This window comes from Cheilinus undulatus, linkage group 16, assembly GCF_018320785.1.
Source record: "Cheilinus undulatus linkage group 16, ASM1832078v1, whole genome shotgun sequence".
NCBI classification, from domain to species: Eukaryota; Metazoa; Chordata; class Actinopteri; order Labriformes; family Labridae; genus Cheilinus; species Cheilinus undulatus.
Window position 1 is genome coordinate 3,160,938 of NC_054880.1, and position 24,950 is coordinate 3,185,887.

Consider the following 24,950-nt stretch of genomic DNA (forward strand, 5'->3'; position numbering starts at 1 on the left):
ACAAATAGAAAGAAAGCCCCAAAACTTTAAGAGGTTTTATTCAGCCGTATTTACTTTTGCACCTTTAAAATACTATTTCTAAATAATGATTGACTTGGTATCTGTAGGTTGGTAGGACCTCAGAAGGTCACCATGTGCAAGTGATAAGAAGCTACATATTAGCAAATGCTGCAAATGTTAGCAAAGAATGGAAGCTAATTAGAATGGACATCAGTGTTTTTTTATTGATTGTGGATCTGAAATAAATGTTTTTTCTTTACTCAGAGACTCCAGTCATCAGAGGCAACGCGTCGGTCTCCAGAGTTATTCCTGACTCCCATCAAATTCAGCCTGAACATGGACAGGGACTTCATCTCCAGGAAGGTATCCTCAGCTACACCAGGATTCACAGGTAGCCCTCTTCATCAGTGTCCTGACCAGCCTCAGGTGAGTCCCGCTTTTTTATTGGCTACAGGGAAAGCTTGAGAGGTAAAACAAAGAAACAGAAACAAACTAAAAACACTAATGGTTTAACAAATAAGCAAAAACAAACTAAAACGGTGCTGGGACAAAAAACAAAACTCCCCCAAGTAAACTGTACCCAACTGCCTAAACACAGTAAATAAAATGTGATCAACACAATAAAAATTACATAAAAAAACCAAACCAAAACAAAAAATACATTTATCGCAACATTAACAATTTTTTAACATTTATGACGGGAACAAATACGTTAAACTTTTGCTGATTTAAAGAAGAAGCGGACCACATTTGCATCTGTAAGGACAAAGCAATGATCCAAGGCCACATGTGGACCTGACCATCAACCCCGATATGTCCAAGACCAGCTAATGGTAGGTTGGTAATTTTTACTTTTAAAGTTTGGACTGCTTTTATATTTGGTTTTGCTAATTTTAAAATTATTAGAAGTCCTTTTGGTGAGGTGTCCTTTATTTCAACCTGCTAATGGTAATACAGAACAAACATTTATGCTAGCAGTGAGACCTTTTAATTTCACAGTGCTAATGGTAATACAAAACATTCATGTTGGCATGAGCCTTTTATTTCACACTGCTAATGGTAATACAGACATGCATTAATGCTGGCAATGAGCATTTTTATTTCACACTCAGAGACTCCAGTCATCAGAGGCAACGCGTCGGTCTCCAGAGTTATTCCTGACTCCCATCAAATTCAGCCTGAACATGGACAGGGACATCATCTCCAGGACGGTATCCTCAGCTACACCAGGATTCACAGGTAGCCCTCTTCATCAGTGTCCTGCCAAGCCTCAGGTGAGTCCCACTTTTTTATTGGCTACAGGGAAAGTTTGAGAGGTAAAACAAAGAAACAGAAACAATCTAAAACACTAATGGTTTAAAAAATAAGCAAAAACAAACTAAAACACTGCTAGAAAAATTAAACGCTGCCAAAACAATAAAATGCTGCTAAAACGGTGATTGGACAAAAATATGCAACTCACCACTGCCTAAACGCAGTACATCAAACTTGATCAGTACAACAAAAATTACATAAAAACACTGACATAAAGACACAAAAATTAGCCTTTTATTTTGTACTGCTAATGCTAAAAAGCAAACATTCATGCTGGCAATGAGCCTTTAATTTCACACTGCTAAGGTTAATTAAAAACAAAGATTAATGCTGGCAATGAGCCTTTAATTTCACACTGCTAAGGTTAATTAAAAACAAACATTAATGCTGGCAATGAGCCTTTAATTTCACACTGCTAAGGTTATTTAAAAATAAAGATTAATGTTGGCAATGAGCCTTTTATTTCACACTGCTAAGGTTAATTAAAACCAAACATTCTTGCTGGATCTGAGCCTTTTCATTCACACTGCTAAGGTTAATTAAAAACAAATATTCATGCTGGATATGAGCCTTTTTTCACTCTGCTAAGGTTAATTAAAAACAAGCATTCTTGCTGGCAATGACCTTTTTTTTATTTCACACTGGTAAGGTTGATTAAAACCAAACATTCTTGCTGGCAATGAGCCTTTTTTCACACTGCTAAGGTTAATTAAAAACAAGCATTCTTGCTGGCAATATAACCTTATTTTACACTGCTAAGATTAATCAAAACCAACCTTCCTTATGGGCAATGAGCGTTTTTTCACACTGCTAAGGTTAATTAAAACCAAACATTCTTGCTGGCAATGAGCCTTTTATTTCAGACTGCTAAGGTTAATTAAAACCAAACATTAATGCTGGCAATGAGCCTTTAATTTCACACCCGTAAAGTTATTTAAAAATAAAGAGTAATGCTGGCAATGAGCCTTTTCATTCACACTGCTAAGGTTAATTAAAAACAAGCATTCTTGCTAGCAATTAACCTTATTTTACACTGCTAAGATTAATCAAAACCAACCTTCCTTATGGGCAATGAGCCCTTTTTCACACTGCTAAGGTTAATTAAAAACAAACCTTGTTGCTCGCAATGGGCGTTTAATTTTACACTGCTAAGGTTAATTCAAAACAAACATCTGTCCTGGCAATGAGCCTTTTTTTTTTTTTTACACTGCTAAGGTTAATTAAAACAAGCATTCTTGCTGGCAATGAGCCTTTCTTTTCACACTGCTAAAGTTAATTAAAAACAAACATCCTTACTGGCAATCAGCCTTTTTTCACACTGCTAAGGTTGATTAAAAGCAAACATTAATGCTGGCAATTAGCCTTTCATTTTACACTGCTAAGGTTAATAAAACCAAACATTAATGCTGGCAATGAGCCTTTCATTTTACACTGCTAAGGTTAATTAAAACCAAACATTAATGCTGGCAATGAGCCTTTCATTTTACACTGCTAAGGTTAATTAAAACAAGCATTCTTGCTGGCAATGAGCCTTTTTTCACCCTGCTAAGGTTAATTAAAACAAGCATTCTTGCTGGCAATGAGCCTTTTTTCACACTGCTAAGGTTAATTAAAACCAAACCTTCTTGCTCGCAATGGGCGTTTAATTTTACTCTGCTAAGGTTAATTCAAAACAAACATTCTTGCTGGCAATGAGCCTTTTATTTTAGACTGCTAAGGTTTATTAAAACCAAACATTAATGATGGCAATGAGCCTTTCATTTCACACTGCTAAGGTTAATTAAAAACAAAAATCCCTACTGGCAATGAGCCTTGTTTTTCACACTGCTAAGGTTAATTTAAAACAAACATTCTTGCTGGATATGAGCCTTTTCATTCACACTGCTAAGGTTAATTAAAAACAAGCATTCTTGCTGGCAATTAGCCTTATTTTACACTGCTAAGGTTAATCAAAACCAACCATCCTTATGGGCAATGAGCCTTTTTTCACACTGCTAAGGTTCATTAAAACCAAATAGTCATGCTGGCAATGAGCCTTTTATTTCACACTGCTAAGGTTAATTAAAACCAAACATTCTTGCTGGCATTGAGCCGTTTTTCACACTGCTAAGGTTCATTAAAACCAAATATTCATGTTGGCAATGAGCCTTTAATTTCACACTGCTAAGGTTAATTAAAAACAAACATCCTTACTGGCAATGAGCCTTTTTTTTCACACTGCTAAGGTTAATTAAAAACAAGCATTCTTGCTGGCAATGACCTTTTTTTATTTCACACTGGTAAGGTTAATTAAAAACAAACATCTGTCCTGGCAATGAGCCTTTTTTTTTTTTTTTTTTTTTTTTTTTTACACTGTTAAGGTTCATTAAAACAAGCATTCTTGCTGGCAATGAGCCTTTTTTCACACTGCTAAGGTTAATTAAAACCAAACATTAATGCTGGCAATTAGCCTTTCATTTTACACTGCTAAGGTTAATTAAAACCAAACATTCTTGCTGGCAATGAGCCTTTCATTTTACACTGCTAAGGTTAATTAAAACCAAACCTTCTTGCTCGCAATGGGCGTTTAATTTTACTCTGCTAAGGTTAATCCAAAACAAACATCTGTCCTGGCAATGAGCCTTTTTTTTTTTTTTTTCACACTGCTAAGGTTCATTAAAACAAGCATTCTTGCTGGCAATGAGCCTTTCATTTCACACTGCTAAGGTTAATTAAAAACAAACATCCTTACTGGCAATGAGCCTTTTTTTCACACTGCTAAGGTTAATTTAAAACAAACATTCTTGCTGGATATGAGCCTTTTCATTCACACTGCTAAGGTTAATTAAAAACAAGCATTCTTGCTGGCAATGAGCCTTTTTTCACACTGCTAAGGTTAATTAAAAACAAGCATTCTTGCTGGCAATTAGCCTTATTTTACACTGCTAAGATTAATCAAAACCAACCATCCTTATGGGCAATGAGCCTTTTTTCACACTGCTAAGGTTAATTAAAACCAAATAGTCATGCTGGCAATGAGCCTTTTATTTCACACTGCTAAGGTTAATTATAAACAAACATTCTTGCTGGAAATGAGCCTTTTTTCACAGTGCTAGGGTTAATTAAAAACAAGCATTTTTGCTGGCAATGACCTTTTTTTATTTAACACTGCTAAGGTCAATTAAAACCAAACATTCTTGCTGGCGTGAGCCTTTTATTTCATACTGCTAAGGTTAATTAAAACAATCATTCTTGCTGGAATGAGCCTTTTATTTTTCACCGCTAAGGTTGATTAAAAACAAACATCCTTACTGGCAATTAGCCTTTTTTCACACTGCTAAGGTTAATTAAAAACAAACATCCTTACTGGCAATGAGCCTTTTTTTACACTCCTAATGGTAATACAAAACAAACATTCTTGCTGGCAATGACCTTTTTTTATTTCACACTGCTAAGGTCAGTTAAAACCAAATATTCTCGCTGGCATTTAGCCTTTTTTCACACTGCTAAGGTTAATTAAAAACAAGCATTCTTGCTGGCAATGGGCGTTTAATTTTACACTGCTAAGGTCAGTTCAAAACAAACATTCTTGCTGGCGATGAGCCTTTTCTTTCACACTGCTAAGGTTAATTAAAAACAAACAATCTTGCTGGCAATGACCTTTTTTTATTTCACACTGCTAAGGTCAGTTAAAACCAAATATTCTCGCTGGCAATGAGCCTTTTCTTTCCCACTGCTAATGTTAATTAAAACCAAACATTCATGTTGGCAATTAGCCTTATTTCACACTGCTAACAGTAATACAAAACAAACATTCTTGCTTGCAATGAGCCTTTTTTCACACTGCTAAGGTTAATTAAAAACAAACATCCTTATGGGCGATTAGCCTTTTTTAACGCTGCTCAGGTTAATTAAAACCAAACATTCTTTCTGGCAATGAGCCTTTAATTTCACACTGCTAAGGGTAATTAAAACCAAACATTCTTGCTGGCAATGAGCCTTTTTTCACACTGCTAAGGTTAATAAAACCAAACATTCTTGCTGGCAATGAGCCTTTTTTCACACTGCTAAGGTTAATTAAAAATAAACATTCATGTTGGCAATGAGCCCTTATTTCACACTGCTAACAGTAATACAAAACAAACATTCTTGCTGGCAATGAGCCTTTTCTTTCACACTGCTAACGGTAATACAAAACAAGCATTCTTGCTGGCAATGACCCTTTTTTATTTTACACTGCTAAGGTTAATTAAAACCAAACATTCTTGCTGGATATGAGCCTTTTTTCACCCTGCTAAGGTTAATTAAAAACAAGCATTCTTGCTGGCAATGGGCCTTTCATTTCACACTGCTAAGGTTTATTAAAAACAAACATCCTTACTGGCAATTAGCCTTTTTTCACAATTCTAATGGTAATACAAACCAAATATTCTCGCTGGCAATGAGCCTTTTTTCACACTAAGGTTAATTAAAAATAAACATTAATGCTGGCAATGAGCCTTGTATTTCACACTGCTAACGGTAATACAAAACAAACATTCTTGCTGGCAATGAGCCTTTTTTCACACTGCTAAGGTTAATTATAAACAAACATCCATGTTGGCAATGAACCCTTATTTCACACTGCTAACAGTAATACAAAACAAACATTCTTGCTGGCAATGAGCCTTTTCTTTCACACTGCTAAGGTCAATTAAAAACAAACCTTCTTGCTGGCAATTAGCCTTTATTTCACACTGATAAGGTTAATTACAAACAAATTTTCATGCTGGCAATGAGCCTTTTATTTCGCATCTCTTCCACCCTAGAAAGTGTTTTTCCAGCCTCCGGGTCCTCCTCCCCTCAATAAGGGTTCCTCCAGCCTCCAGATCATCCTCCAAACTAATGAGTGCTCATTCAGCCTCTGGGCTCTTCTCCGACCTTAAATGGGTTAACTGCAGCCTCCGGGCTCTCTTCAACCCTGAACAGGGTTGCCTCCGGCCTCAGGGTCCTCCTCCACCCAAAACTGGTTCCTCCGGCCTCCGGGCTCTTCCGACACCCTAAAAGTGTTTCCTCCGGCCTCTGGGTCCTCCTCCACTCATAAAGGGTTCCTCTGGGTACTCCTCCACCCAAAAATGGTCCCTCTGGCCTCAGGGTCCTCCTCCACTCAAAAAGCATCCCTCCGGCCTCCGGGCTTTACTACATCATAAAAATGGTTTCCTCCGGCCTCCGGGTCCTCCTCCACCCTAAAATGGGTTCCTGTGGTCTCCGGGTCTTCCTTCACTCAAAAAAGGGTTCTTCCGGGCTCCAGGTCCTCCTCAACCCAAAAAGGGTTCCTCCGGCCTCCGGGTCCTCCTCCACACTAAAGAGTGTTTCTCCAGCCTCCGGGCTCTCCTTTACCCTAAAATGGGTTCCTGTGCTCTCCGAGTCTTCCCTCACTCAAAAAAGGGTTCTTCTGGCCTCAGGGTCCTCCTCCACCCAAAACTGGTTCCTCCAGCCTCCGGGCTCTCCTCCACCCTGAACAGGATTTCCTCTAGCCTCCGGGTCCTCCTCCACTCAAAAAGCGTCCCTCCGGCCTCAGGGTCTTCCGACACCCTAAAGAGTGTTCCTCCAGCCTCCGGGCTTTACTACACCATAAAAATGGTTTCCTCCGGCCTCAGGGTCCTCCTCCACCCTAAAATGGGTTCCTGTGGCCTCCGGGTCTTCCTCCACTCAAAACAGGGTTCCTCCGGGCTCCAGGTCATCCTCAACCCAAAAAGGGTTCCTCCTGGTCCTCCTCCACTCAAAAATGGTTCCTCCGGCCACTGGGCTCTACTACACCATAAAAATGTTTACCTCCGGGCTTCGGGTCCTCCACCACCCAAAAATTGTCCCTCCGGCCTCCGGGTCCTCCTCCACCCTAAAGGGTTTCTCTGGCCTCCGGGTCCTCCTCCACCCTAAAGGGTTCCTCTGGCCTCCGGGTCCTCCTTTACTCAAAAAAGGTTCCTTCGGCCTCCAGGTCTTCCTCCACCCAAAAATGGTCCTTCCGGCCTCAGGGTCCTCCTCCCCCCTGAAGGGTTCCTCTGGCCTCCGGGTCCTCCTTCACTCAGAAAGGGGTTCGCCGGGTCCTCCACCACCCAATAATGGTCCCTCCGGGTCCTCTTCCACCTTAAAGGGTTCCTCTGGCCCCCGGGTCCTCCTACACCCAAAAAGGGTTCCTCCAGTGTCTGGGTCTTCCTCCACCCTAAAATGGCTTCCTCTGACTTTCGGGTCCTCCTTCACCCTAAAGAGTGTTTCCCCTGGCCTCTGGGCTCTACTACACCCTAAAGAGTGTTCCTCTGGGCTCTACTACATAAAAACGGTTTCCTCTAGCCTCAGGGCTCTCCTCCACCCTGAACAGGGTTTCCTCTAGCCTTTAGGTCCTCCTCCACCCAAAAAGGCTTCCTCTGGCCTCCGGGTCCTCCTCCACCCCTTAGAGGGTCTTTTTGCTAGGAGGGTTCACCTCCACCCTTCAGTGGGTTCCCCTGGCCTTCTGCTACACTTCTATCCTGCAGCAGGTAGGTCACCATCAGCAGTTGAGTTTATTCAGTTCCTAAATGCTGCATGGTTGATCACTTACAACCACCACAATAAATAACTAGAAAAACGATGGCAAAACAATATTCTCAAGGTCCTTTAAGGAAATATGGACCAACTATGGAACAACAACAAAAAACAATATTCTCAAAGAGCTTCCAGGAAATATGGACCAACTATGGAAAAAAATATATATATTTATTCTCAAAGAGCTTGCAAGGAAATATGGACCAACTGTGGAACAACAACAACAAAAAAACAATATTCTCAAAGAGCTTCCAGGAAATATGGACCAACTATAGAAAAAAAAATATATTTATTTTCAAAGAGCTTCCAAGGAAATATGGACCAACTGTGGAACAACAACAAAAAACAAAATTCACAAAGGGCTTTTAAGGAAATTTGGACAAACAATAGAACAACAAAATTCAAATTGCCCTTAGGAAAATATCACATCATTAGCAGGTTTTTCAAGGAAACTATAGAACAGCAACAAAAACATTCACAAGATGCTCTGGAAGGAACTACAGCCTAGCACCGAGGGAGAATTGTGACAGCCAGCAAGGCATCAGACCTTGTTTTTATCGGTCCTACTAGGGGTCACCCAGCAATATGAAGATAAGGAAATGATGAAGAACACGACAATAAGACCCAGAAGCCATGGTGTATACTGATAACTTGTCTTGTTTATGTGTGTACTGTACTGGTTGTGTTTGCAGTCCTTTGTGTATTTGTATATCTCTCTGCTGGTCTTAAGAAGTTGCCAAAATGCCAAATGCTGCAGAATTGGGCATTTTGGCAAAACATTTCAGGGACGCGCTGCTGCTGTTTTACATCATGGGGTCTACAAGGAGACGGTCTTGGGTTCCTCAGTCCACATGAGAAGTTGAGCCAGGCATCCTCGTGCTGGGGACCATAGCAGAAGGTAAGAGGAAGTTAAGACTATACACACTCATGTCATGTTTCACTCAAGTGATTTCTAACTCAAGCCCAACTTTGGATGGGTTAGGACCATGATGTACCGATGCTGTTATGATGCACTTTTGGAACATCTTTGTTTTGTCCAATCTAAGGTCAAGATTGCATCTGCAAGTCAGCCTTTGGTGACTCTGGACTTGTCTCTGGCCATAGGCTGCAGGAGGGTATGAACCCTTGGCTACAACTGAACCTATTTCTTCTCCTCTTACCCAGTGTTCATCCTATAAGAAGACCCCGATGCCCTCCATCTCCAATGGGATGCTGAGCCAGGATTCAGATTGAGTCGTCAACTAACCACCGGATACCTGAAGCCATTGGAGGCCAGAGCTGCTGTAACGTAGATCCGACAGCAACAAGTGCTTGCAGGTGAGCATCACATTCTGCTTCTTAAGTCTTACTTTAGGCCTCGACTTTAACACCATATTCTGAATGTTGTGATGTTGCACTCTTGGTGGGAAATTTAGTCATACTGCCATTTTTGAGATTTTAGCTAAATCTTTAGAAATCTGAGTGTTATTTTCCATTATTTTACACCCAAAACCAGTTAAAAACATTTTAACCTTCCCTATTAATGGTTTTACTCTTTTATGGAAGTATTGATTTCAATCTTTGGGAAACTGTAAATGTTAAATGGAACTCTCAAAGGGATCCATAAATCTACAATCCACATTCTTTTACAGGTCCTGCCAGTATCAGCCCTGACTCCAGAGGGACTGTGCAAACTGCAAGAGACTTCGGGTCATCTTCAACCTGAGCCCCAGTCTGGAGAGGATCCCGACTTTGTGGAAGACTTCCTGCATGGTTTCGGTCCTGATGACGTCGCATCTCAGGGAGCTGAACCACTTCAGACCCTCGCCTTTCATCTGATGAAGTCCAAGAGGAGATCAACCTTGGCACACCAGTCCCCTGGTGAGCTTGAGCCTGGACCCCCTGCAGCTTACCTACCAGCCTGAGATCAGGGTGGACAATGCTGTCGTCTACCTGCTACACAGGTCCCTGGTTCACCTGGAGAACCCCAGCAGTGCTGTGAGGGTCATGTTCTTTGACTTCTCCAGTGGAGTACAGGCAGATCTTTGTTGGCAGAGACTGGACATTAAGAGGATGGAGATGTACAAATACCTGGGTGTTGGACTGGTCACCCCTGCACCTGCTGAGGAGACCGAGGTCCTTTGGAGCATGCAGGACTCTTGTTATGGACATTTTAGATGGCGTGATGGCGTTTGCTCTCCTTCATGCAGTGGTTGGCTGTGGAGGAGGGAGCAGAGAAAAAGACTAAACTGGTCAGGAGGGGCAGGTCTGTCCTGGACTGTTCCCTGGACTCTGAGGAGGATGCTGGCCAAGCTGGCATCCATCATGGACAATCCCTCTCACCCTCTGCATAACACTGTTGAGGCCTGAGCAGCCCCTTCAGCCAAAGACTGTTACACCGTCCTTTTAAGGTGTGCTAGATCATTCAAGCCAGGGACAGGCAACTTTGGTTACCAAGGGAACCACATAAATTCTGTTTTTCTTTCCTGAGGGCAACATTGTTTTAAATAGTCAGATAGGACTGTTGTAATAACTTATAACCAGGGCTTTCGAGAGTAACTGCATTAATTATTATGCATAATTAGTGCCTTATTATTTTAATACAGGGTATTCTCACACTTAATTGTCTCTTTCAACACACTTTGGTTCAGCTTTTTCAATGTCTCCCAACAGCCACAGTTCTAAAATATAAGTCGATCACTGATCCTCATTTTTTTTACTTCACTTTTAAAAACTCAGACAGTTCAGTGGACAAGTCAAAAGTCATCTGCACCTAATGTTATCAAACGTTTACCTTCACCTGGAATTTAAATTGTGATTAATGTGATTAAACATTACATGATTAATTGCAATTAACTGCAGGGATTCTGAGATTAATCCCGATTAAAAATGTTGATCATTTGACAGCCCTACTTACAAATATATTTCATCAAATGTAATGAACCAGCATTTATGTTTTAAAAGCTTGAATGCAAACAGAAAATCTTACTGAGTTAACATAAAATAAAACAGGATTTCAGCTTCTTAAATGGCAGGATCAGTTTTTTGTGTTTTTTTTTTTTGTTTTTTTTTGCTGAAGTATCTTTGATTTGCATCTCCTTTCCCTCCAAATGCATTTGTTAATGCTTCTTTAAAGGGTTTAACTGAAACAAATACAGTCGGTTCACTTCATTAATTTCCTACAAAGAACAAAACATGCACTAGTAATCCTGTTTTACAAGATTATATTTAAATATTTCTGTTGCATATTTTTCTAAACAGTGTATGCTGTTGTGCATGTGGATTTACTTCTTGGCTGATGATCTCATGTTTACAGTTTGACAGTAGAAATTTGCCCAAGTTCTCTTCTATTTTAACTCATATACAGTAGATATAAGAGCTTACATAAATGTGAATATGCTTTTATGTCTGTTTGTACAAATATGTATGTGAACACTGTCCCACAGATGTTACAGCCAGCTATCCAAAAGTCTTTGCTCCTCAACACGTTTAATTATTGATAATACTATTACAGTTTAGGATGTGTAATGTTACCTGGATATTTTTCCCTCATTTAAATTGGTACCATTCACACTGTTTTCTTCAAATCTGGTCTTGATTCTTCCACAAGTCAAAGTGTGCATGTGTACATTAGTAAATAAGACTATCATATCACTTTTTGTCATATGGTGTTGAAGTGTTTTTGGCACTTTTCCCCTTTTTTGTTTTTTTTTTGTGTTAATGTATTTATTAAAGAGTGCAAGTGTTACAAACATTCCTAGTTTACATTTTGCTTTTGTTAAATATTTGTTGGTTCTGTTTCCCTCTACTTTGAGCTAATGCCATAACCAAATTTACCCCAGTGGAGGATAAATACAGTTTTATCTTTAATAACAATGTGATGAAATATAATTATTTTTACTGTGGCTTATAATTAAATGTTAAAATATTCAACCATCTATGAGATTTCGGTTCAATCATTTCAGACCAAAAACCAAGAGCAAATAAATCCAACCATTGAATTTGTTTCCATATAGTCAAATGCTCTTTAAATAAATACTACCAGGACCAGGGGTAGGATGGAGAGTTTTTTAATCAATCTATACGCTGCTATTGTGTAGTCCTATAAACTATTTACCATTTAGCAGATTTACTCTGCTCAGTGCTGTTTTGTACCTTACATTACTATGGAAGAGAATTAGGGCCGCTGAATAAAATGGATGCACTTTTTCATTCTAAGAAAAAGTCAGAATTCTAACTTTCTCTCTAAGATTTTTTTTTTTTTTTTTACATGCCAATGTTTTTAGAGAATTAAATTTCATACCAGTGGGTATAACAGTTAAAATAGTGACCATGTTAACTGGCAACTTTCAGTCATAAACATTTTTGTTGTCATGGTTACTACTAATAATAACAAAAAGTGTCCCAATGAATTCTTAGAAACTGTCAAAGACGTTCATTAGTTGTCTTGGATAAAAATTTGAACGAGGCATTAGTCAAGATACTTTGTTGTCACGATCTGTTGTTAGTGCGACAGCCAAAGGTGCATCCGGCTGATTATTTTTCCACTGCCAGCAGTCTAAATGTTTTCTTTGAATATTTATTGATGGTTGCACTTCCTCTCCTGACCACAAGTTTACATTGTGTTACATTGGGGGCAGGGTGGCACTGTTGAGCTCCTGTCAGCTCAGATCTGGAAGCCCAAGACCAGAGAGTGAGTCGGTGAGAAGATGCTGGGGTCAAGCTGGGGTCATGGCAGAGATGGAGTGTGTGACGCAGTGGCACACTGATAAAAGAAAGTTTAAAAATTGTTGGGAACATGAGTACTTTTTTACTGAAATTGATTTCAAGGCGGTATGCCCAATTAGTATTTGTGCCATATGGATGTTCAATAATTTCAAGCTGTGAAACACAATAAAGAATAGTGTTATTCATTTTCAAAATTACTTTGTATGAGTTATTGTTTTTCACACTTATGCTATAGGCATATTTAATTTCATGCACTGCAACGTGTATGTTTAGTTTTGGCCTGCGACCCTCCACCCCAATTCATTTTTGGCCCTTCACCGAAAAGAATTTGGGCACCCCTGACCTAGATCATCTTCTAAACACTAGAGGTGCTATACGTTTTCCTTGAGACCGTGTTAACTGGTGACCTGAGTCTTTGGTTACAGCAGATGTCAAAACTTAGGTGGCTTTTACACTAGGGGCCTGGTCCTAGATCCAATGCACTTAAGCCCCAAAGTCTGGTATATTCTGGTAATGCAAATGCAAACGAACCATGCCCGGGCCCACTTGGGGAGGTGGTCTCGGGTGCAATTCAAGTGGACTCTGGCACGGTTCGGATGAAATGTGAATGCAACCATGCCTGGATACGGGACAGGGCGCCGTATCAGCTTTATGATGGAGAGATGGCTTTTCAGTCCTGAATGAAATTTTGAATGGAGCTGAGCTTGGATAGAGCTTTTCTAGTTGACTACTCAGAGAACTTTGACACACTTCAACATTCACTCCACATTCACACACTGATGCTGGAGACTGCTGGCTTCAGGCTTTCTGTTCAAGTTTCGCTCAAACATATGGGGAAGATTGAAGAATGGAGGGCCTTCTTTAAAATATCTTTAAAACCAACTCAAATTTTGCCTCATTTCTTTTACATTTTAGGGATTTTTTGTGGATTTAAGGAGGAAATTTTCCAGTAAATTCAGAACTTTTAGTGGACATTGTGTTGATGCTGGACCTTAACCAGTCCTTGTGGTCCATCATTATAAATGAGTCCCCCATCCCTCTCTCAATGACTGACACAGTCTCTGACTGCCTCAAGACCCTCAACAACACTCAGCCTAAACATCTGCTCTAAAACCCATCCAGGTCTGGATTTTCTGCAGGAACAAAACTTTCATGAGATATGTGGACATCATTTCTGGTCTAGACCACTTATGGTCAGGGTTAGGATGACTCTAACATCCTGGCAGTTAATTATTTTTATTATATTTAGCTATAAGTTAACATTCAAAATACTACCATCTACTTGCATTTTTGTATGAGATAAATTAGTACAAGTATGGTGTTTAAATGAAGAAATGTTAACTGCTCAAATATCTCCTCATCAGTCCCTGATTGTTTATGGTTAACTTAAGAGCTCTGCGTTAGACTTTTTTTATGCACTAATTTTTTCATCTAGACAAGTACCTTTTCTCCCCCTAAAAAGCACTCTATTAATGACAGGCTTTGACTTAATCGCGTTGTTATCGAAGTTTTCTTACCTACTTGAGGGTTTGTTTTCCTTTAAATGGGGGCGTGGTCACAATGGAAAGCGGGAAGTGACGTTGCACTGCTCCGGTCGGCACCATAAGCTTCGTTACAAAACAGAGCCGACACAGGACTGTTTGTGCGACTCCCATGAACGTCCGAGCCGACACGTGAAGCTTTCTATGTATGGAAAGAATGGGAAAGGACGTTGTTGTCAAATGTTAGACGAACCACGGGGAGAAGGAAGAAAACGGGCGGCGTTTTCCACCCTGCCTCAACAGCAGTTTCTTTGACTGGACTGTGTATGGAGTAAATGCTGTTATTCTTGTGTGAAAATGTCTAAAGTACCGATGCTGAGATCTTTTGTCGACCAGAAGCTGTCTGCGGCTGTTGAAGAGATATTTGAGTTGATTGAAAGAACCATAGTGGAGTACGAGGAGCAACTCAGTCGAGAAAAGGGGGCGGATGGGAAACGACACAAGCTGCTGGATGCGGTTTTCAACCCTGAAGTCCGGCTACATAGATTAGGTTTGTACATTGTAGTGACACTTTCCACTTTAACCCTTGTGCACCCCTTCAGAATATTTTGATGTGTCACCCTTCATGCAAAAAAGTGTTCGGGTCCTAAAAAGTTCAATAAAAATATTACATTTGTATATGTTTTTTTTTTCACTTTCACAGCATTAAATCTTTTAACCAACTCCAGTCCTGAACATAACTACCAATTTTACATGAATTTACAAAATAATTTTAACCCTTTAATGTTATTTTGGAAAAATTGACCCACATGTTTTAAATGATTAAAACTCAAAATATGAAATATTTTCTATATATTAAGAGCAAACTCTTTTTTTCGGGGAGAGTTATTACCTCCTTGGATATGTCAGTAATTGACAACAACACAAATTTTCATGCATTATTATGTTTTGAGCAGTGGGAGTTCATTTAAAAAAATATGCAACCTTTCACCCTTCGTGCAAAAAGTGTACAGTTCCCAAAAATGCTATAAAAATATTAACTATGACTATTTTTTCACTCTCACTGCATTAAATCTTTTAACCAATTCCAGCCCTGAACATAACTATTAAATTAATGTGTATTTCCTAAGAGATTTTAACCCTTTTGTGCCATTTTGGGAACATCAACCGATATTTCACTGTCAAAAACACAAAACATGAAACAATATGAACGAATATATCACACAAATGTGTGTGCATGGATGGGGTGGGATGGGGGGGTGCAAATGCATTTTTGGTTGTAGGCCTGTGTGTGTGTCGGGGGGTGATCTGGGGGCATAAAAAGAGTGGGAGAGAGATGGGGATGTGCAAAATGTGATACGCAAAAAAGACTTTCTGTTTCCCTATACACAAAGCCACACACACACACACAAATTATTTTTTCAATACACACATTCATACCACACTTTTACATCAATACCAACACGCCTGGACCGGTTTTTGTTGTAATCATGTGTGCTGTTGTTAAGCATTAGTCAGTAGTGCGACAGAAAAAGGCCTCGATGAAATGGCATAGAATGGAGGCCCCAGCCATACAGTGGAAAATGATGTAACATGATGGATAATTGAAAAAAAAAAAAAACACTTTCATGACAAAAGCTTAGATTGAAAAGGTGGTCATATGTAAAACATTGTTTTATGCTAAAATTACAGTAGGATCAAAAATGTATGTTTTCATGGGAGTCAATGTTGCAAAAAATGTCCTAAGGGTGAAAGGTGGAACATTTTCTTCTCCACATAGTCTTAAAGCCCTGTTATTAATGAAACTTTGAATTTCAAAACTTCACTAAAAAAGTGAAATCCTTGCCAAATTTGGCCTCTCTACTATTAACAAATACAAAAGTACTGAGTATTTTTCATTGAAAAATGCAAAAAATATACCAAGGGGTGCACAAGAGTTAAACTGATAGGAAACTGATTAAAAAAAAAAAATGAACGAGCTTTGACTCTGTTCTCAGCTAACTGGTGGAGGAAGAACAAGTATTGATTTTATGAGCACAAGCTCAGCATAAGCATTTAATTGAGAACAGACTCAAAGCTCGGTATTTTTCCATCAAAGGGAACTGGAATCTTTCACATGATGTAATGATTTTCGTGCTTCCAGGATATTAACAGGTTAAATCCACTAAACGAGATGTGTCATCTGGCAGTCTCTCTGATGTCAGCTCAGCAGGGAAATCTTTGATCTTGCACACAGCTGCTAGAACCTTCATGCTCCAATTATACTGGTGCAATTAAAAAGGAACGTTAAAACGGTCCTTGTTCCATAATTTACATCAAACGTTAAACTTAGCCTACATATATTTAGGATCCACACAGTGAAATATTTTCAGATTTTTTTGTTTGAGTAGGGATTTGTTGCTGACATAATATTCCTTAGTTATTTTGGGATTTTTGAAGTTGGGTCGTGTTACGTTCTTGGCTAGAGTAGTGGCATTTGCCTCCAGTGATTTCTGTGAAAATTGCTATGGTGGTTATTACAAGCTCAGAGAGATTCAGGGCGTAGTGGCTATAGATGGAAATGCTTTATCTGCATAGTTTAACAAGTATGGGTTTGCATTTTCCGCATCTACACCACCAAGTAACTGGGGATCTCCCCTGCTCAAAACTTTCAAATGAAGTTTCTCTGCCCTCTCTTTCAGCCCACTTACTCTTCATCTGTATTCATCGGTGTACTCAGGTTCATACAAATATTAGGGATGGGACCGATCCGATCAAATATCGGTATCGGGTCTGATATGGAAATAATTAATAGATCGGATATCTGACTGACGGCGCCGATCCAAGTGACCAATCCAAATCCATCCTACAGTTTGCGGTAGACCATGAACGCATCGCACGTCTAACACGAGACAGTCTGTGTGTAACTGAGCTAGTATTAGTTAGGATGTTCTTAGCGGTACAATTACCATTTATTTCAAGCACATGTTCATAAAAATGATAGGTAATTAGTTTAACTGACTAGTAAATCAATGTTCAGTAATAGTTAAAATAAAATTGTTTGGAATACATTTAAATTCAATTCATTTTTATATATTTTTTTGCTTTTTAATAAGAGGAGCTGGGTGGTTTACTACAGCCTCATGTAACCTCACACATTATACCAACAACGATAATAATTGTTTAAAAAAATATATCAGTATCGGTATCGGCACATAATTATTGAAATCAGATCGGAACTGAAAAAAAGTGGATCGGTGCATCCTTAACAAATATCCTCTCATATCCACAGTAAATGGCACAGCATCATCACTTGAGTCGAAATCACTCTTATTATCTTTGTTTTAGCTCAGTGTGGTGTTATTATCCCTGTGGGAGCCTGCAGACCAACACAGCTGATCAGAGGATAACAGTATATGGAAGTGGAAGGAGACAAAAAGCCGAAAGCTGCATCGTAAATTAGTCCCTGACACAGAGGGTTTATTTGGGAGAAATTAAGTGCTTTGTACGTTTTCGACACAACGTACAGGTGAGCTAACATATTCTCCTGGTCCATTTTTATGTCAAACTCATTAAATTATGCAGATAAAATGTTCCCATCTGTTGCCACTATGCCCCGAATTGCTCTGAGCTCGTAATAACCACCGGAGAAACTTTCACAGAACTCACTAGAGGCAAGCGCCACTACTATAGCCAAGGACCTCATATGACACAACTTCAAAAACCCTGAAATATCCCTTTAATTGCTGTGTGTTGCCGTGTGTAGCTGCAACTTTTATTCTGTCCGTCCCATCCCTGTTCTTTAAATCTTTGTGCATTTCACTGTTCTCCACAGACATCCAGCAGCTGACCATGAGAAAAGAAGAGGTTCTCCCTGAGCAGCTGGAGATCTTACCAGAACCAGCACACATTAAAGAAGAACAGGAAGAAAAGGAGCAGCCTCATAGGCCACAGGAGGCTGACAATGACATGCTAACATTCGCTCTTGTCCCTGTGAAGAATGAAAATGATGATGAAGAGAACCCTCACTCCTTAGTACTTCATGACATCCAAACGGAAGAGCAGAGAGACACAGAGCATTTGGAAACAGAGGCTGATGTAGAGGACTGTGATGGACCAGAACGAGGCAGTGACTTTAGGCCAAACATTCTTGCACAAGCAGTTGCTCATAACGAGACTTCCTACTCTGACTCTGATGATAATAACAGTCTTTGCGATTGGGAGGAGACCTTTAAGGCTTTTTCAATTTTCAGACCTCTAAGAAACAATGCATTAGAAGTGAATAACAGTACTTGGAAATCTGGAAATGCATCGCTAAACTCTGAAGACTGTGCTTCAAGCTTTAGCCAAATTGAACAACATCAAGAAAACATGGGAATGCAGAAAGGAGTGAAACCGTTCAGTTGTTCATTTTGTGGTAGAAGATACTCAAGGAGTGCTGACTTTAGAAAACATTTGAAATGTCATACAGAGGAAAAATGTTACAGCTGCTTCATCTGCGACCAAAGTTTTGAATTGAGAGGAATGCTTGCAGCACACATGAGAGTCCACACAGGAGAGAGGATCTACAGTCCCTGCACTGATGGTGAGATTTTCAGTAAAGTCAAATTTGACACCATAGTTAAAAATTCACACAGGAGTCATGCTTTTTACCTGTAAAGTTTGTAAAACAAGTTTTAGTCACAGGAGAATTTTGTATGACGGCATAGGAATCCATTCTGGAAGGTCATGGATTTGTTCTGTTTGTGGTAAAAGAATGCACAAATGCTGTCTAAATGAGAGTCCACGCTGGAGAGAAGCGCATCACTTGTTCAGTTTGGTGGAAGGGATTTGCAGAACATGGAGATCTCAAACGCCACCTGGTTGTCCACACGTGTGATAGCTAATCGTTGTATTGTTTGTGGATAAGGATTTTCATGAAAAGCAAACGCAAAACAACACTTTGCAGTCCACACAGAGGACCCCTGCTGTTGTAGTGTCATGTTCATGCAGACTGGAAGTCTAAAAAAACCTCCACAAATGTCTTTTTTTTTTTAATTGTGTGTGTCAGAATCCAGAAAGAGAAAATACAACTTTGCTGCATTGTTTTTGAAAAAAAAACAAACAAACGTACATTCCTATTCTTATGGATTATTTTATGTATCTAAAACCAGTTTGGAAGTGAGATAAAACATTAAAAAATTTGAAAAATGATCACCAAGGAGATTCTAGATCTTTGGTCAGGACAGATAATTAAGAGATGAGCCTGTAGTTGTGTAAGTGGTGGGATCAACCCCTTTGAATTTTGGGAGGTCATAACTGGGAGTAAAGTGTAATTAACCCCAGAGTTTCAGATGATGAGTACCTGCCCTGGAATTTAAAAAATGTACATCATGTATAGTCCTGGGAGAGAGGGGGGGGATAAGACACACCCACTCCCCCCTTTCACTGTCCCTTATCAGCCACAACATCATTCAGGCTGTGCTGCTTTTCAGGTCGTATTATTAGCCGTAACGAAAAGTAGAGCATTCTGTACAAATGAAGGGCATTTCTAAAAAACAAAGCAAAACTAGGCTTTTTCTGTTTAAAAAAACACAAGTTGGAAGTGTTCTGTGTTTATCTTTCCTGAGACATATTGTAATGGTATGTGAAACAGAAAGCTTCCAAAATAGTAAAAGTTTAGAGAACAACTTTATTACCCACGCCGATGAAATCGACAGGGGGTTATGTAAAGGGTTCCATATCTTTGTATGTTTCTTTGTTCGTTTGCATGTGTACAGGATAACTAGAGAACGGAAGGTCAGATCTTCACCAAACTTTCAGGGAATATTGGGATAGTGACAGGGAAGAATCAATTAGATTTTGGTGATGATCCACGCACCCAGTCGGTTTTTACAATAACATACTACAAACATTATACTAATGTGGATGAATATATCTGCTTAAACAAGGTAAATACAGCCCTCTATTTCAATGTTCCCACTTTTTCAAAACTCCTGAGCAGACATTCGACTCCCCTGAGCACCTACTTCATCAACTGTGGGCGACATCTGATGCATATGCTACATCCACATGGCAGCACCATGGCATCACCTCTCCAAACCCAAATAACATTACAAGTGACTAAAATTATAATGATGAATAATCACTGTTCAAGTCACGAATTTCACCATTCATTCACAAGCCACTCTCAGTTTTAGCTTGCAACAATTTTGATGTCTGGAAATCCTGTTTGATATAATCAAGGTTTACATTTCGAGGATTTACAATCCTTTGAAATGTATAAGTAAAGTGGGATTCTAATGTACTAGCATTTGTCCTCAGGTGAAAACAGACATTAACAAAGTTTGTAGTTTCATATAAAAGGCTGGAAGCTTAATGATGGATGAGACAAAACACATGCTTTGTTCTCATGCTTAATCAACTTAATCACAGTTGGCGCTCCTAAAGGACTCCTACCAGCACAAGTTAAACAGCACATTACAGAGAAATCACACTGTTAGAAACATCAGGGCTTAAATCCTTTTGTTATCAGTTCATTATAGGAGATCAGCTCTTTCCTGGTCTCATTTTAGATCATTTTAACCAGTTTCATTCTTTAAAGCATCGTATTTACATGAAAATAGACATCCGTTAAATGTTAAAAATGACTGATAATTGTTTACTTCAATAATAGATTATTTGAATGTGTTAATTAAAGTTAACACGTGGGAAAGATGTAATCAGCTGATTTAACTCTCATTACTGTAATAAATAAAACAGAGAAATATACAGCTTTACTTTCTTCAGCTGAAGGCTTTTTAAAGGGATACTTCAACATTTTGGCAAATTTGCCCATTGCCATAATCCCTATAGTCTTAGGAGTAGGTTTGTTTCCTTTTGTTGTCAGTGCAAGCAGTTTTTAGATCTGGGGGGCTGATATGCCAGCTGCTTAGCTAACGCTATTAAGACCTACGGTATTTCCAGCTTTCCCTCATAAAACTCATCAAATACACAATCCAGCAACTCCAAAACACACTCGTGGACAAGTTGTGACCTGCACATTCACCCCATTGTGAAATAATCATGGAAAATTATGAGATGAAGTTGTTTTAGAGGCAAATGCAAAGCCGGAACTACACTCCAGACATGGCTGCTGGGCGGAGTGATTTCAAAGCGCACATTTAGTGCAAGTACTTCCATCAACAAGACTTGAGAAGAAGCCATTTGTGCTACGTCCAGCCAATGATACTCCAGGTGAAACCAAGTAACTATGGCACTGCCTGAGGTGCGCACTGTGTCACTCCGCCCAGTGGTTTACTCAAGAAAGTAGTTCCGAGTATTTGCTTCATGTGTCGTAATGTTACATTATTATACGTTATTATTCCATTGCATTTTTTCACCACTTTTTCACCACTTAGACTGCAGCTCTTGCAAAGGTATTTTTCAGCAATTTGGCTCTTGAGTGACACTGCTTTAACCCATCCCCCGGCCCATGTTATAGCCTGAAACTTATGCACATGGTATGCACATGGCTGTAAATCAGTTTATCACCTGCATAGTTGCACATATTTTGTTGTTCCCTGTGATCTGAGTCAGCCTTTAAAACTGATATCAAGTACTATTACAAACATTGTCTAATATAAAATCAGCTTTCCCTAATACATGCTTCTGTATTTTAGTTTCTCCTCAAGAGGGCCAGGAACTTTTGGCGAGTAAAGAAGAGGTTGGAAGAGGTCCTTTTCTTGTGAAGAGTCAAGATGAACACGGGACACCTCAGTTCTCTCAGCTTCTTCAAAAACAGCCTGAACAAATAGAAAAAGGAGCTGATGGAGAGGACTGTGGAGGACTAGAAGCAGCCAGGTCCTTGGATCCAGAGAAAGATGTACAACCAAAGACTGAGTTCAAGACTGGAGACTTTCCTGAGTCCGAGACTGATAACAGAGCTGGGAGGAAGACAAGAGAAAACCAGTCAGGTTTAAACTCAAAGGGCAAGATTGAAAAGAAGAGAATAAAGAGGGATAAATCACACTGCTGCACTGAGTGTGGTAAGAGGTATACTCACACTGGGAGGAAACCTTTCAGCTGCTCTGAGTGTGGTAAAAATCTTAACCCACAGTCTCAACTCACCGAGCACAGGTTAGTCCACTCTGAAGGGAAACCCTACAGTTGTTCTAAGTGTAATAAATGCTTTCGCCTCAAAGCAGCTCTGGAAATTCACGACCTAATTCACACAGGAGAGAAACCCTTCAGATGCTCTGTTTGTGGCAGAAGATTTAACCAGCGAGGTAATATGAAAACACACATGGCCATCCATACTCAAAAACAATTTTCCTGTTCTGAGTGCGGCAGAAAATATCGCCGTAAATCAGCTATGACCGAACACATGAGACTTCACACAGGCGAGAGACACTACCGCTGCTCTGAGTGTGGTGATTCATTTACCCGTAAAGGTATTCTAGTCAGTCATATGGCCACCCACGCTAAGGAGAAACCCTTCAGCTGCACTGAATGTGGTAAATCATTCTACACTAAAAGTAATCTGACCACGCATATGCGTGTCCACTCTAAAGTGAAGCCCTTCAGCTGCACTGAATGTGATAGATCATTCAGCTCAAAAGGTGTTCTGGAACAGCATATGTTTGTCCACTCGACAAAGAAATTCCTAAGGTGTTCTGAGTGTGGTAAAAAATTTCACCATAAATCAGCTATGAGCATACACATGAGACTTCACACAGGAGAGAGACCCTACAGCTGCTCTGAGTGTGGTGATTCATTTACCCATAAAAGTAATCTAGCCCGTCATAGGACCACACATGGTAAGGAGAGACCCTTCAGCTGCACTGAATGTGGTCAATCATTTACCATTAAGGGTTACCTGACCAAGCATATGCTTGTCCACTCCAAAGTGAAGCCCTTCCACTGCACTGAATGTGATAGATCATTCACTACAACAGGTAATCTGAAACAGCATATGTTTGTCCACTCGACAGAGAAACTCTTCAGGTGTTCTGAGTGTGGTAAAAACTACAAGTACAAGGTATCTCTGAAGAATCATATTAAAAAACATAGAGAAAAGCCATACAGCTGCTCTTACTGTACAAAGAGATTCAAAGAAAAGCATTTTCTGGAACTTCACTTAATATGCCACAAATAAGATCTGTAGCTTGCATTGTAGGTCTCAAAATGTTTCTTGGCCTCAATAGTTCATGAGTGTGTTGGCGGTCAGGCTTCAGAGCTCCTTCAACAACTAAATGAGAGGCAGAATAAGGAGCAAATAGGGAGGCCTGTGGATAATCAGAACCAGCTGGAAAGTCAGATCCAGAAACATTAATGAGAGACTTAAGTCAAGAGTCTTCTTTGAACCTGAGATTGGAGAGTGAAAATGCTTGGAAGAAGACCAGAGAACCTCTGTAATGTTTAACACTAGAACTGCTGTGGATCTCTATATACCTAAAATGGCCTGTTACGACCTTTTTTGTAATCTAGGGGTAACCAAAAGGAGTAACATAATAAGTTTATAAAACCAAACAAGAGTAACTAACAAAAAACTCCCAACTAGAAACAAAAGTTTCAAATATTTATTTACAAGGACAATAAGTAATAACAAAATTAACCCTTAATTGACCAAGAGGTGAACAAAGGAAAAAGCCTGCTAACAAAGAGTTGACCAATGAAAAACGAAAATGGAAGTATTGACTTCGGGGAACTCAAAGGCCAAAATAACAAACAAAAACCCCAAATCTAACTACAAAAGAACCAACCTAGACTATCTGTACCAAAATTAAAATACAATTCTAAACTACCTAACTGACCACAAAACAGGAGAAAACCAAAACCTAACAAAAACGGCAGAGATTCCTCTACCCTTCCTCTGTCTTTAACTAAAATTGTTTGGTTTAATCAGTTGCAAACAGGAGCAAGCTTACAACTTTTAGGTCAACACACATCATGGCTCAGGAGTGGAGGGAGAGAGACTGAAGCTGTATCTCAGGTGTCTTTTGTAAGCTCTCAGATGAGCCAGATCAGTCTCAGCTGCTGCAGACTCCTGAGGTGTGGCAGACCTGCAACACAATCAGGGTGAGAGAGGGTCCAAACAAAAACAGGATTCACCTAAACAACTCTGACTTTGCCTTATCAGAGGCCGTAACACGGCCAATGGGTCAGATTTACCCGTCATTAAAGTTCCTTGATTTTCTTAAATAGCACTGATCAGGGCTGTTAGTTAACCACTGACATTGAACAGCTTATTAACCACAGATAGGAAACCAGATCACTGTTGGAAGATGATCTGTCACATAGAAAATCAAATTTGGACAGATTGCTTATCCCGAAACTTCCTTATCACCAGATTCTTCTTCATTAAAAGCACTGAAATTACCTTTTGACATTTAACAATGGTAAATGGCGTTTTTCCCCCGTTGTATCCGTGTTGAAGGTTGAACTATTGATTTCTCATAGGCATTGCTGCAATAGAGAGAAGGTATTTCCATTGCGCCATCTATTTATTGCTGGTGTGAAATAAACCAGTGAGAAAATCAAGGCTTTCTTATGGGGTTAATTTGACCTGCATGGTGGTTCTAGATATACATGTTCATTAACAAAATTTGGGTTTAGGCAAACATTTTTTTTTATGACGCAGGTGCTATAAAACAAACTTTAAAGAAAAACAAACACTGACAGTCTTTAAAATTGTATACACATCAAAGAACAGCCTTGGGTAAATTTTACCCACAGTTCTAGTGTTAAACCCTGAACAGGGTGTCAAGTATTACAACAGGCTCTGAGAGTTGCCATGCTTTCAGATGGAATGATCTGAGGAGAGCTTCTTCAGACACAAAATCACACAGTGAAAAACCATATTTTCTTCTCTGAAAGATTCAAACAACATTTGTGGAAATGGAATTGATACAAAAACCATCTGCATTCAAAATTAGGTATTATATCATTTCTTGATATGTGCTTATGCAA

General features: G+C 39.5%; 2 protein-coding genes, 1 long non-coding RNA gene and 1 gene segment (V, D, J or C); 3 read left to right on the forward strand and 1 right to left on the reverse strand.

Moving 5' to 3' along the window:
• Nucleotides 1-24,950, forward strand: part of LOC121523649 — an 820,099-nt gene that overhangs the window by 746,646 nt on the left and 48,503 nt on the right.
• LOC121523651 (immunoglobulin kappa light chain-like) overlaps nt 1-24,950 on the reverse strand; it is an 813,481-nt gene that overhangs the window by 744,890 nt on the left and 43,641 nt on the right. The window lies entirely within an intron of this gene.
• Nucleotides 6,504-11,664, forward strand: LOC121523662. Its single transcript, XR_005993057.1, has 3 exons — nt 6,504-8,752; nt 9,019-9,171; nt 9,486-11,664. It is a non-coding gene; the product is annotated as an uncharacterized LOC121523662 (long non-coding RNA).
• LOC121523532 (zinc finger protein 2 homolog) lies at nt 14,212-24,523 on the forward strand. The gene is made up of 3 exons (XM_041808452.1): nt 14,212-14,592; nt 17,857-18,606; nt 21,662-24,523. The coding sequence occupies exons 1-3, from the start codon at nt 14,400-14,402 to the stop codon at nt 23,134-23,136; spliced, it is 2,418 nt and encodes an 805-aa protein (XP_041664386.1). The 5' UTR covers nt 14,212-14,399; the 3' UTR covers nt 23,137-24,523.